Source organism: Pelecanus crispus, chromosome 4 (assembly GCF_030463565.1).
Source record: "Pelecanus crispus isolate bPelCri1 chromosome 4, bPelCri1.pri, whole genome shotgun sequence".
Lineage (NCBI taxonomy): Eukaryota > Metazoa > Chordata > Aves > Pelecaniformes > Pelecanidae > Pelecanus > Pelecanus crispus.
Genome location: NC_134646.1, coordinates 29,648,572 through 29,662,767, shown reverse-complemented (window position 1 = coordinate 29,662,767; position 14,196 = coordinate 29,648,572). Strand labels below are relative to the sequence as shown.

Sequence of the window (14,196 nt, the reverse complement as noted above, 5' to 3'; positions counted from 1 at the left end):
AAAAATACCATTGACCTTAGCCTGGGCACAAGATACCTCTGAAGTTATGACTGCAGCGACTCCTGGACACCTCCAGCTAGTCATGTGTCTGGGAGGCTCCAATGGCCCAGTCTATTTTTTGGCAAGCACGTGCAAATTTAGTCCCTTACTTGTGTACTGACATATAGGTCCACAGCTTTTACTGTGTTCCTGTGTCTTACACAAATCCAAGCATTTCTTTCACATGATCAGAGCACCAGGTACCTCTGCACCCTCTGTGCCTGTGCTGAGAATAGCACACTATTTAGAATGTCATCATAATAACATGCTATTTAGAATGTCATCATAATTAACATACAGTTTTTCCTCCCCACTGCTCTTCTACGGCCCCAAGAATTACAGAATAGCTCTCCTTCAATCATGCTGTGGCACAAAGCCTTCTTTATCATAGCCTGCAATCCTAAACCCGCTAAATTTTCTAAGCTGGATACCTGGCCAGAGCCCACCAGGGCAGTCTTCCAACTTGCATTCCTGGATTTACTTCCCATGGAAGCAAGAGCTGGGTAGGGAAGATGGTTTTACCCTCCAGTCTTGTTCCCACACAAAGTGGGGAGCAGCCAAGGCATGCATCCAGGGGCTGTGTCCCATAGCACAGACACAGTTTATAGACAACACCAATAGGATCCTCACCAATCAAAACTAGAAGTAACACTTACAAATGGTAACCTACGGGCCATACAAAAGCTCCAAGTTCTGGCAGCAGCCACAAGGACACACCAAGATATTTCATAATGGCATTTTGGAGATCCAAACTAGGATATAGTGCCATAGTAGGAGATACAAACTTTTAATGCACCAAACATGTCTCTCTCAAACCCATAGGTTTTTCACAGCTCTTCACACATTCCTTAAACATACAAACTCCTAAAAACAAGTATACCACTCCAGTACACCACTATTGTTTATGCACTTGAAATTAAAAATAAGGGCCCCATATAAGCGAGGCTTTGAATTTGGGATTCTCATCCTGAGAGGATGGGGAACAACTTTGGAGTATGTTATTAGACTACTTCACTTTTAAAGAGCCCTTAATTTTGAGAATGCGTACCTCTCCTAGAAAAAAAGAAGTGTGGTCATTCCTTCCTCCATATCACCAACTACTAGACATGTCCACAATTCCTCATTGCTTAAGAATTGGGAACTTTCTGAAGTCCAAAGTATTTAAATAATTTTAAATTGCCACATGAAAAGATACTTCAGTGTGTTGAAATGTTGTCATTGCAATGTGCAAAACCCCTAAATTAGCCAGATTTACTTGATGGACCATTCTGATATTATTTCTCTCAAGCTTTCTGAAGGGTATTATTTTCCCAAAACTCCCAATAGGGAAAATAATGAGGGTTATTATGCTTGGATCTAAAACATCTCCATGCTGAAGAATGTGATTCTTTTTAATATAAACCAAATTAAGAGTATAGTATGTGATGTCCTCTTGCAAGGATCACACTACACTACTTTACTACTTCATTACTTTAAAGGCTGCGATACAAGAAAATTAAAAGGACATTCACAACAGTTATTGTATAAACAAGAATGACAATGGCCGAGGCCTTGACACAACTATCAGTGTAAACATAATTGTGTAAAGACCCTAACTTCTTAGATCCCATACATACAGTATGGAAATGTCATTGAACTCTATTTCATCTCCTAACAGGAAGAAAAACTAGAATCCAATTTGCAGAATCTGTCAACCCTGATGGCACCTACCTACAAGAAGCTTGCACCTGATGCATATAACAACCAGGTACGCTGGGGGCATAAAGGAATCAGAGCAGTCATGCAAATAACCTGATTTTTACCACACTTCCCAGTGCTTCAGCCTTGCACCAAACCATTATGTACATTTTGTGCCAGCGTTCCTTTAATGTCGGGGTAAAGACGAATGGAAATTAACAATTCCACTTAAAATGCTTTCAAAAGTAGAACTAGCAGAATTTGGTCCACTAAATGGAACTAATCTTTTCACCTACATTAACACAATAAAATTACTTCACACTTGAGCAGAACTCTTCAGCTCTACAACACAATTTCTGGATTTAGCACGATTCACCAGCTAAACTAGCTAAACAGCCATGAAGATGGTGTGAGATTGGCAAGTGTCAGAAGGCAGCATATATTGCACTGAAGTCCTGAAGCCACAGTTCCAGTTCTGCTCTCTCAAGTGGCAGATGAATTTAGTTTTCACCAAAATAGCCATTACAAACATGCTTTTAAAGCAAAGGTTCATATTTGAACACACTCGGTCCCACATACTTACACAAGTGCCTGCACCAGCCTTCTTGCATGAGGGGATCGTACGTGCATATTTTCTGTGAAGCGGTGTTCACAGACACTAGCATGTTCAGTGCTTTTATGAGGTTCCCAGTTGTGCCTGTCTCTCATCTGCATTCCTTTACCACACGTCTTTCAGATATTTGCATCAAAATTTGACAACATACACCTTGCAAGCACATAACTCTTGGCCTTCATATTCGTTGCTCAGGTTCGCTACCGTTACAAACATTCACAGAACTTAGTCTCTCCAAACTATCAGCATCACTGCAAAATATGCCATCTTCTTTCTTTCCTGTTGACAGCGTTATGCTGTAGCAACCAACAGAAGACAGATTTTCAAGATTTTCAACTGTAATGGAAACAGTAAACTAACACAAAACTTTCCATTTTTATTTGCTGTAAAACTCACTCCTTTACTGCATATTTAGCAGCAACTAGACAGGGTAAGCAGATTCAGTAGAGACTTACCCAATTTCACTTACCTGATCAGATAACATTTGGAGACTCATTATGGAGGAAACTGTGGCTGTGTGCCCACTAGCTGTGATTATCTGTCCAAGCATCTGAAAGACATTCTGCAAGACAAGAAAGGAAGAGGAAGAATTAAAAAATGAGGGGGTGATGAACAATAAAATGGTTCTTTGCTTGGGCTGCTTTTCTTTTCCCACAAAAATTCACAAAATAATTTTTCTCCATGTAAGCCATGGTCCTGCCCAACGCTTGTTGAAAATACATGCTTTTACAAGTTTCAGTTTTTACCTTGTGTAATAAGGCCTGTGTATAGCTCGGCCTATTTCAGGAATTTCATGCAGACCTTGTATTTGTGGGGAAACCCTGATCAAGCTCACGTCAGTGGCTTTAACGAGAGATGATCGAGGTCTAATTTGTATGGTATTGCAAAAGGTTCTAAAACCAAAAAGCCCTAAGGCCAGTCCCCTTTGAATCTTGACAAGAAATTCCAAATTCCCAGATTTATGCTAATCCAAGTCTGGATTGCTACTGGATTAAAATGTAGAATTGGAAAGGGTCTGGTTTTCCAACTGGACCCAACAGAACATCTCAGAGAACAGTTGCACCAGTATACTTTAACCAGACAATTATAGTCTGGCTAACATTTCAGACCACTCTGGTTTAATTCCAAAGAAGTCTACATGTTTCAAGTTTTGTTCTGCTTTTATTTTCACATTCCAGGGAAGTAAATATTCCAAATTTTAAAAATAAAGGTCTGTGAGCGAACTCGACATGTTTTTAGTGATCTTGGATCAAGACTTGGCAAAACTTCTAATTTCATCTTAACTTAAAATGGGATCCATTAATTGTAGATTTTTTTGCATTGACTTGAAAGGTTCAGGAATTTCAGCAAAACATTTTACAAATGTGGTTTCATTTTTAATTTTCTAAATAAAATATGAAACTATCATTTGTCTAAGGCTTGATCTTCCATTACAAAATCCTTTCTTTTTGTGTAAGGCTTATTGTTGCATTATCAACTCTTTGTAAAGCTCCTTAATAATGAGTGCATGGGTAGAAAGTACTGTCTTGACTGAATTATCTCTCTTTTTGGTCAGGGGTTAGAGCTGTACTTAAGCTAATGAAATATACGTTTGGCGCGCCAAAATATTACAAATCAAAAAGCAAATTATTATTTTTCATGAAGTCATTCTGAAGTCAGTTTTCTAAAGCCATTTTCCCTTAATAGCTTGGTATATTTCCAGTCTACACAAACATATCACTATTACAGTGCCAGACGCTGAAACCATGCGCTGCATTTGTCATGTAAAAACACCAACCACTGGCAGAGAATCAAAAGTAACAAGCAAGGAAAAGTATTATTGGCCAATTTCACAATCACGCCAGAGACAGAAGGTAGCAGGGAACAAAGCAGCAAGGAATGAAGTACCGATACAAAATTGCCATCAAATTGCTCGATTTTATTTGCCTTCAAGATCTGTGTGTTGCCACCTCCAAGATGCTAGGAGACTTGCATGTTGTCATGGCAGAGCATTCAGGGCTAATTCTGTGTACTGGAGCATCCAGCTTGGTTACAGTGATACCTGTCGTCTCTTTCCAGATCGAGTATGAACACAGAGCACCCGAGTGTCGCCTGGGTTTAAAAGAAGGTCGCCCATTCTCCGGGGTCACTGCCTGCCTGGATTTTTGCGCTCATGCTCACAGAGACTTGCACAATATGCAGAATGGGAGTACGCTGGTAAGTCCACGATGCATATAGCCTCCTTACTCCAGCACTAATTTCACCTATATAATTAATTCATTATCTCCCATCTGTTTAAATCTACACTTGTATGATACAGATCGCTAAAAAAAGAAACATTAAGCAGTAATTGAGCTAACTTATTACCCTCTACGCAATTTTTCATTCAAATGAATGAGACTTGTGGTGTATTAAAGAAAGGTTTAATATAGAACTGGTAAAAGAGAAACCATGGAGACGATGGAAGGAAGGTCCCAGCAGGGCTGAAGTGCCTGTTTCAGCGTTCCTGGCACAAAATGGTTTATATTTGTCCTCTTGAGACACTTTTTTCCTAGCAACTTCGGATTATATCTTCTAATAAAATAAAAATGGAAACAAGTAACTTATTTCCAGGAGAGTTTTAGAAGTTGTGGATTTCATTCCTGCTTGGGATGAGCAGAGTCTGCAAGCCTTGCCATCCTTTGTGTTGTACATGTGCCCTTTACTCTCTTCAGTGCTGATCTCTAGCATGTACAGCAAAGGTTCTGTAGAAGATACCAGAAAAACAAGCTGTTTTTCAACGTGTATTGGATTATTTCTGTTCCCTGCCTACTCTCTCTGTGACAATACAGTTGGGGTAAAGGTGAGAAAGAATAATCTTCAGTTCTGAATAATCATCATGGTTGTAATTTGAAGCAGCTACCTAGATGGTAGCAGTGCAGCTACCCACAGTGCAGCTCTTATTACAACCAAAGAGAATATCTACTTTTTTAATACCAACTAAAATTTACCTGTTTCCCGGGTCTGACTTAATTGACAAGTCAACCACCACCAATACGATATACATTTCTAGCTGAGCTTTCTTCCTAAAACTGGCTGATGCAATGATTTTGCTACAGAATACGTCTGTATCAGCAACTTTTTTTCCACTGAGATCCTCCCAATATGTTTTAGCTAGAGCTAACACCATGAGCGTGCTGCATGACAGAGGAGTAACTTCCTTAAATCTTATTATTAACATTACAGTGACTTGCTCCTTTGCAAAGTCCTGGAAGTTGCCATTGTAAGGGGGTGTGAAATACAATGGCAGTATGTTTTATTGCAGACTTTTTCTAATAGATAGCTAGCTAATATATTATAGTAAAAAAATCTTCAGGTGAGTACAAGTCCCAGGTTCTACTGTTTTAGCTCTCTGGCCATGGTACAATGGATCACACACTTTTATTTCACGTTAGGGTAATCCCTAACCATACTGTTCATTTCAGCACAAGTACAAGAAATGGATATATATACCTTCTGCTTCTATTAACACTGCCCAACAGAGCAATGGAAGGAATGAAATTGCAGGCTTGTTGTGATGTGCGTAAATTGCACAGAAACTTACAGTTTACAAATAGCTCGCCAGATGCCAACGCTGACAGTGGCAGGGCAAGGTAAAATGCAGAGCCTAGTATTTCAGATCTCTTCATCTCAGACTGGTTTGAGAAAGTTACTCTAACACACCTTTCTGACAGGTTTGCACACTAACTAGAGAAGACAATCGTGAAATTGGCCAAACACCAGAAGATGAGCAGCTCCACGTGCTCCCGTTATACAAAGTCTCTGATGTGGATGAGTTCGGAAGCACTGAAGGCCAGGAGGAGAAGAAGAGGAATGGCAGTATCCAGGTCCTTACCTCCTTTCGCCGAAAAGTAAGGATGTTAGCAGAGCCTGTTAAGACGTGTCGGCAAAGGAAGCTAGAAGCAAAGAAAGCAGCTGCGGAAAAGCTTTCCTCCTTGGAGAATGGGTCTAGCAAAGCTGAAAGAGATAAGTCTGCTGCAGCACGCAACAAGCAAGGCAACTCTGAGGCGGCAGGTCATGCAAAGCAGCTAGCAGGTAAACACATGAATCTGATCGGGATCTTTATCAACAGTGGTAAGCTTCCTAGAAACCAGGGCCATTTATAATGAGTCTCAAGAAAACCATTATTCTCAGCCCAAGAACATTTTAAAGTAAAAAGGAAAGAGAATTCTTGAAAGTAAGTATTGATACTGTTTGTTTATAAATAGAGTGCCAAATTGTGGTCAACTCTGGAGAAGAAAAAAAAAAGTTGTACAAGAAATCATTTTTTGCTGGATAGTTAATACCTGTAGAAATCTGGTGCTTTTGCAAACTCTGCTTGCCATCCAGTGTATTGTAAAGTACCTTTAAAACACAAGTAGTGCTAGAAGCCATGAAGAGAAGTGTGTGATGCTGCTGCCAAAGAAAGAATGATCTACACATCACTCACTGTCTGCCACTGTTACAGAGGACCTCCTAATTTGAAGGGATTCAAGCCTAACCTCTTTACAACTGTTTATACTCTCTGCTTCAAGACCAAAAGCAGAGCAGCTTTTTCCATAGTGGAGTAAGAGTTTAAAAATCCACTTAACAATCCGTGGCAGTTTTCATCAGTAGATTTGAGAGTCCTAAGCAAAGGAGTTCATCATGACTATTTTATTGTTACAGCAACTTTCTGAGAGAGGAAAAAAGCAATACATCCAAGGCCACCCAGAAGGTCACTGAAATACCTATGAACAGAAGTCAGCTGTCCCATGACACAGGCTAGGGTTGTGACCATTAAAAGATGCCATTTCACTTTAATGAATGATGGTTTTGCCCTTATGTCTTCAGTTAATCTCACTTGTTACTGAACTGTTCTATCAGTGAATGTCACCATTGTGTTTTTTTACATAAAACTAGGAGCTTTTTTTTTTTTGAGACAGTTCTGTTAATATAGATGAGAAGAATTATTTATTCTTGGGGAAAAGAAGGTCACCTTGTGCACGGCTGTTTGGAAGCACTTTGATGCTCCATTTCATGGGCTACTTAAATGATGATTCAAGTCTTTGGATTTTGTGCATGTGACTCTGAACACATTGCACTGTCCTCTTTTTCCCCATTGCCACTAGCATCTGATCTCACTGGATACATGCCAAAAAGGATGAGTAGCCTTAGTATTTATTCAGCTTCTTAAAGGACGGTATTTGAGATACGAGAAAGGGAACCTCTGTTAATATATCATGTGATATACTTTTCTTAAAAATTTCATAGATATGTATCATGGAAAGTGTATAAAGTATGTAGTTATGGTTTTGGGGGTTTGGGGTTTTTTTTTTTGAAGAAAAAGCTTTTTTGTTGTGTGTTGTTTTTTTTCTTTTCACATCTACAGATCTTTTACGTCTTTCAGGACCAGCCACACAACAACAGCAGCAGCAACATCCACAGCGCACTCTCCCTAACAACCCTCAGTCAAATTCTATTAACTCTTACTCGGGTTCAGGTTCTGCAAATCTCTATGTAAGGTTGCCTAATCCAGCCAGTGCTTATCCAAGCTCTTCATACACTGCAGATCCCTATGGAGGGTCCAGTCCCATGAACCTCTATACAACCTCATCACAGCCTGCAGGGTCTTATTTGAATTCTTCCAGTCCCATGAACCCTTATTCAGGATCATTAAGTCAAAATAACCAATATCCACCCTACCAATGCAATGGAAACATACCTATGGACAACTGCCCCTCTTACTTGAGCTCCTACCCTTCCCAGCATCAGCACGTGGACTTGTATAGTTGCCAGAGTCAAGACCATATGTCTAAACTAAGTCTACCACCCATTCAAACATTATACCAGCATAGGTTTGGGAATAACCACAGTTTTGGTCCCAAGTACTTGAATTATGGAAACCAAAATATGCAGGTAGACTCCTTCAGTAATTGCACCATCAGACCAAATGTACACCACGTAGGGTCTTTTTCCTCTTACTCCACCCATGAGGCTGACAGCCATTTTATGGAGGTTGCCTCAAGGTTAAAATCTAATCTGAATAATCCAAGCATGGATTATGCGTCCATGAGTAAAACCAGTGAAAATCATCACGTGCAACCCCCTCCACATTTAGCGCACGACCACCATCCTGCTCCAAGTATGTTTAGTGGTCCTCCTAATTCACTGCATCTCCAAAATAAGGATAGTGAAATGATTTCACATGCAGTTAATGGTTTGTCTAACATGCTTTCAGGTCAAAACCACGATAGGACTACTCCCCAGGGTGGTTTAGATAAAACTGATGTGCTGAATCCAGAAAAAGCAGAGGATCCCGATGAAGTCTGGTCAGATAGTGAGCAGAGCTTTCTGGATCCAGAAATCGGAGGAGTGGCAGTTGCTCCATCCCATGGGTCAATTCTCATAGAGTGTGCAAAACGTGAGCTCCACGCAACGACCCCCTTAAAAAATCCCAACAGGAACCATCCCACCAGAATATCCCTTGTCTTTTACCAGCACAAGAGTATGAATGAGCCAAAACACGGTCTGGCTCTGTGGGAGGCAAAGATGGCCGAGAAGGCAAGAGAGAAGGAAGAGGAATGTGAAAAGTACGGTCCAGACTACGTGCCTCAGAAATCTTACGGCAAAAAAGCAAAGCGGGAGCCTGCTGAGCCACATGAACCCTCAGAGCCAACGTACGTCCGCTTCATCAAGTCTCTTGCACAAAGGACGCTGTCGGTCACCACAGACTCCACAGTAACTACATCTCCATATGCCTTTACACGGGTTACAGGGCCTTACAACCGATATATCTAACTTCACACCTTTGTTGGTTACCTCATTTGAAAAAACACCTTGTCAGTAGGGTAGTAGTTCTTTAGGTTTTGGGGAAGGCAAGGGTGGAGAAGAAAACAGTGTTTTTACGAAACTCGTCAGTGGAAAAAGCCTCAGCACACCAGCAAACAGAGGTAATCTCACTAGCGCACTTATTTTCCACTGATTTTTAAGTGGTCACAGATGGCACGTAGGAAACAAGACCAAAGCATCCTATGCAAAAAAACAAAACAAAAAAGTGTTTCACAATTTACATTTGAAAACACTGGCTCCATTACCGAAAGAGATAATCTGCAAATGGATTTTTTTTTCTTACAGTTTTGCGCATCTGTGGCCACTTTTAATGTCATCAAGTTTGCATAGTCATGGAACAGGAGCAAAAAAAAAAAAAAACCTAAAAAAATAATACTGTAGTATTACAACTGCAGGAATCTTAAAATAACATCTGGTGCTGAATCTATGATGTACTGGAATTATGGCTTTTTAACATGCAGTTTTTACTGTAATCTTATTAGTCTCTTGATTTTATTTAACAAAGTAGATAAATATAAAACATAATGAATAGACAGCAAAACACTGAATTTGTTTGGATATTCTAAAACCATGGTGCTATCTAAGAGAATGGTGTCTTTATTTTAACAGTCGAACAGTTAATGCCTTTATAACAAAATGTCAATGATGTAGTCAAATGTTCTTCAACAACAGGGAGGACCTTTTCATTCATGTATGTATTGAATTTACCTGGTGTTAAATAAGCTTACTTTTTAACATATGGGAATTACAAAGACCTCTGGATTTTGCTCATCCAGTCAAGTCCTAGAAAAGGACAATAAAATATATAGAGAGATATTTTTTTTTAAATAGTGTTTCAAAAGCACTTTGTCTACCTAAGCTTGGCAACTTGAACAATGCTAAGGTACTAAGACATTAAAAAAAAAAAAAAAAGAGTTTACTTTGATGTTAAAATGCAAAGATAATTTTTTTAAACTAAAAAAGCTTTTAAATACTTTTGTTTTAGCCGTGCATCTGCTAGTGGGCTACATATCCATTTCTAATACAGTCAGTTATGGTAAAAATGGGGCTTACTGGATATAAGGGAATACTTTAGTACACAAAACACATGTTTTTCTGGTGCTCATCTCACACAGCTATACTGTAAACCGTTTTCTACAATTATTATGACAAGTTCATTGCTCAAATATGTACAGTTTTAAGGAAAGAATTTTATATTAACCACAGGTAATAATTAGCAGCATGCGACAGACTACAACTAGTTAGCTTGGGCTTCTGCTGTTTTTAAAGATCTGTATGCTCTTCGAATATTGAATGGCAGATTGCTTTTGTGTTGATAATTATGTACATTGTGGTGTATGTCATTTCTCGATGCAAGTGTCCTCTTTTCCAGGAAGATTGAGCAGACCGATGCCTACACAAGATGAATGAAACAGGGTTAGTTCTGTGTGATTCCGTTGATTAAATAGAAAAAAAAAAAAATAGGCAGCTGGCTTGCTGTGGTGGTTTTAAATCATTAATTTCTATTAAAAAAAAAAAGCAGGAGAGTTGTATAGTAAATTAAATTGTAAACAAAACTTTTTTTAACGCAATGCTTTAGTATTTTAGTACTGTAAAAATATTAAATCTATATATATTTGGGTTCTGAGCTGAATTCACATCATGGTGCTACTCAGCCTGCTACAAATATATCATAATGTGAGCTAAAAATACATTAAAAGGTTTGAGTGATGTTCCTACTTGTCATATACCTCAACACTAGTTTGGCAATAGGATATTGAACTGAGTGTGAAAGTTTATATATTGTATACCATCTTTTTCCCCCCAATAGCCTTTGAAAAAAACAAACAAAAAAAAAAAGAAAACAAAAAAAAAACCTCTCAATACTTGACATTTTAGCAAGTATAACTTGAACTTCAACTTTTTTTTTTTTTTTTTTTGGTCTAAAAATTCAGGGATATTTCAGCTCATGTTCTCCTATGCCAACGTGTCACCTGTGTGTATGTAAAGCTGTTGTAGGTTAAATATATTATTCTTGGTTTTTTTGTTTTGTTTTATTTCAGGGATTTAATGCTTTTCTTTTGAATCCCTTCTCTAATTTTTTCTTGTACATGTATTGATGTAACTAAAACTAATTTTTGTAAATTCGTTAGCTCTTTTTATTGTAATGAAAGTGTTTAAGAGATTTAGAATGTTTTGCCTGTTTCAAATGAATAAACAAAAAGAAAGTAGAATGCACTGAGCTGATTAAAGGGAAAAATGTAAGGCAGGGGTTTGGCAAGTGACTGTTTGCTAGAGTTGTTCAAGTCACTCTCTAAACAAGGCTTCTTGGATACTGTAATGAATAAAATAAAATATAAAAAGGTACAGTCTGTACAAGGGCTTCCCTAAACACGCAAACCTCCATGTCCCAGATATATCTTGTGCAATATACTGTAAGATTAAGTTTGGTCGAAAGAAATTTTATCCAACAGAATCACAACCTAACTCAAGTAAATCAAAGGAGGCCTTTGGGTTTAATGGTCAAATATTTATTATGGCAATTTTGTTTTGTAATTCTCAGTCTGTGACTTTACCCACTGCATTGAAACAAAAGTTTCGCCTTTTTTAAAAAAAAAAAAAATGATGGTTATATGTCAGATTAATTAAATCATTATAAATACTCATCTTTCAGTGATTTTTTTTTTTTTTTAAAAGTCCTATATTATTCATGTAATCCACAGTAGATGTTTGGTTAATATGCCGTGCACCGTCATTTGCCAAACTGCTGGCAGCAGGAGCAGGAAGCTTAGTTGGTGAATCAGTTTTGTATTGTAAATACCCGAACTGTAATTTTTGGTGTACAGAACCCTGCCTCAGTTGGAACGAATGACAGAGCAGACATAAATTGCTTGTATAGGATTATCAGGTTGACTATAGCCATACTTGAAAATGCTTCTGAGTGGTGTCAACTTTACTTGAATGAATTTTTCATCTTGATTGACGCACAGTGGTATAAAGTTCACTTCTAAAGCTAGTGGTTAACTTGTGTAGGAAACTTTAGCAGTTTGACACTAAGGTAATGAACTTCTGTGTGCATTTTCTATGCTTATGTTCTACTTTTTTTTTTTTTTTTTCACTTTAGTTTCATTCATTTTCATGGAATGTTTGGTATGTCTATAAAAAGAATCCGAGGATGGTTATAAATACTGTAAGTATTGTAATGTAATGCAGGTTATTTGAAAGCTGTTTATTATTATATCATTCCTGATAACGCTGAGATGTGGGTGTTTTTAATAAAATTTATATTTATTTAATGCACTCTAAGTCTGTCTTGCAGAAACTTGTCTTTCCCCGACATTTTTATCCACTAACAACAAAGCCGGCGCAGTGAAACATGGCCCCTAGCACCAGCCACGGGTTGACAGCCCCAGGGGAACCGGGCAACAGCTTTAGGACCAGGGAAACTGCTAGGCTGGGGAATTTAAATCTAAAACTGTATTATGAGAAACGGAAGAAGTTGCATACCTCACTAGCTTAGAAATCAAATGCATCGACTGACAGACCAGGACGACCCAAACTTTTCGATGAAGTAGGCCCACACACCCACACGGGTTTAGCCCGCCTCCATCTTCCCCGACTCAAGCATCGCACTCAACAGCGGCGTGTCACTAGGGACGTCGGAACAGGAGATCTAGGCATCGCATTTATTCCTAGTTCTGCTTTGATTCTTGCTTCTAAAGGGTTGGGACGCTAGCTACCTAGTCCAGGCTACTGCTCAATAAAAGCTGTGTTTACAGTGAAGGAGGGAGGCATTTTTATGGGCAGGAAGAGGGTATAGAGCATCACTGCTGGTTTCCTACTGGTATTTGTGGACACAGACGAATACGGGGTATTCACCGTTGGAATTTCCTCGCTGCTCAAGTAACAGCCACAAATGCACACCTTGCAGAGGCAGGACAAGGCGGAGGCTCTCGGCATTCATTGGTTTGTTTGGGGTATTTATCTCTACCTGTTTGTGCATTTTTCAGCTGATTTCAAATTACTCCCAAATGGTGGGATGCTCCAAGAGATAGCATTATTGCACTAGGAGAGGTTTAGATTGGATATTAGGAAAAAACATCTTCATGGAAAGGGTTGTCAAGCACTGGACCAGGCTGCCCAGGGAAGCAGCTGAGTCCCCATCCCTGGAGGTATTTGAGACATGTAGGTGTGACGCCTAGGGACATGGTTTAGCGGTGGACTTGGCAGTGTTAGGTTTACAGTTGGACTCTATGACCTTAGGAGTCTTTTCCAACCTAAATGATTCTACGATTAAGAAAAAAAGAAGTTATAAAAGCCTAAAACCTCCTGTGTAATCTAAATCACACATAATCTAGAGAAAAGCAGAAGCAATAAGAAAGCGTGTCTGAATCGATACCAGGACATTCTTGCAGGCACCAGACAAAAGCTTGTTTTCACGGTCCCTTCTTTTTAAATTCAAGGGATATCAGGACTGAATCCCAAAATATTCTTTTCTGTTGGAAGAGACAGAAATTGCTCTCTCCACAGTTGCAAAACGTTTCCGTGACAATTGGTACTTGAAAGCTCTTCAAGCTTTCTTTTCTAAGACCCCGAGTTTGTTGCTAGCCCTGGTTATCCCATCCATCAATGCCACGCACCTTGGGAAAGCCCCCCTACTCTGTACATTCATATAGCTAAGTGTCTTGGGGAAGCAGTGATTTAAAACTCAGAAAATCTGTAACATTCACCCCTGGCTCTCAGCACATTCCCAGATGGGAATGTCTTGAGGCACACTAGCACACTGCAGCAGCCAAGTGTTGCTCTTTTCTGTGCGCAGGTGCACTTTAATGCATTAGACAGCTGGAACCGACAGATGCACTCGCATTAACAAAGGTCTGTCACCCCTTTAGCCTTCCCCAGAAAAAAAAAAAAAAAAAAAAAATCCTGCCATTAATGAACATTCCCACCAGCCACCTTTTAACATAAATGGCTCGCTCTTCAGCGCACTTGGACAGATTTTCCAGAGGCGCCGCTAACATTGGCGCAACACGCTCCCAGCCAAGGCCGCTGGGAAGGCA

At 39.2% G+C, this 14,196-nt stretch overlaps 1 protein-coding gene across 1 annotated transcript in view; it reads left to right on the top strand.

Moving 5' to 3' along the window:
* TET2 (tet methylcytosine dioxygenase 2) overlaps window positions 1-9,368 on the top strand; it is a 72,171-nt gene extending 62,803 nt beyond the window's left edge. Inside the window, exons 7-10 of the mRNA XM_075708925.1 lie at window positions 1,697-1,786; window positions 4,388-4,525; window positions 6,022-6,382; window positions 7,698-9,368. Of these exons, the coding sequence (XP_075565040.1) occupies window positions 1,697-1,786; window positions 4,388-4,525; window positions 6,022-6,382; window positions 7,698-9,106 (1,998 nt within the window). The 3' untranslated portion in view covers window positions 9,107-9,368. The remainder of the gene's footprint in view (window positions 1-1,696; window positions 1,787-4,387; window positions 4,526-6,021; window positions 6,383-7,697) is intronic.
* Window positions 9,369-14,196: the final 4,828 nt, after the last annotated feature.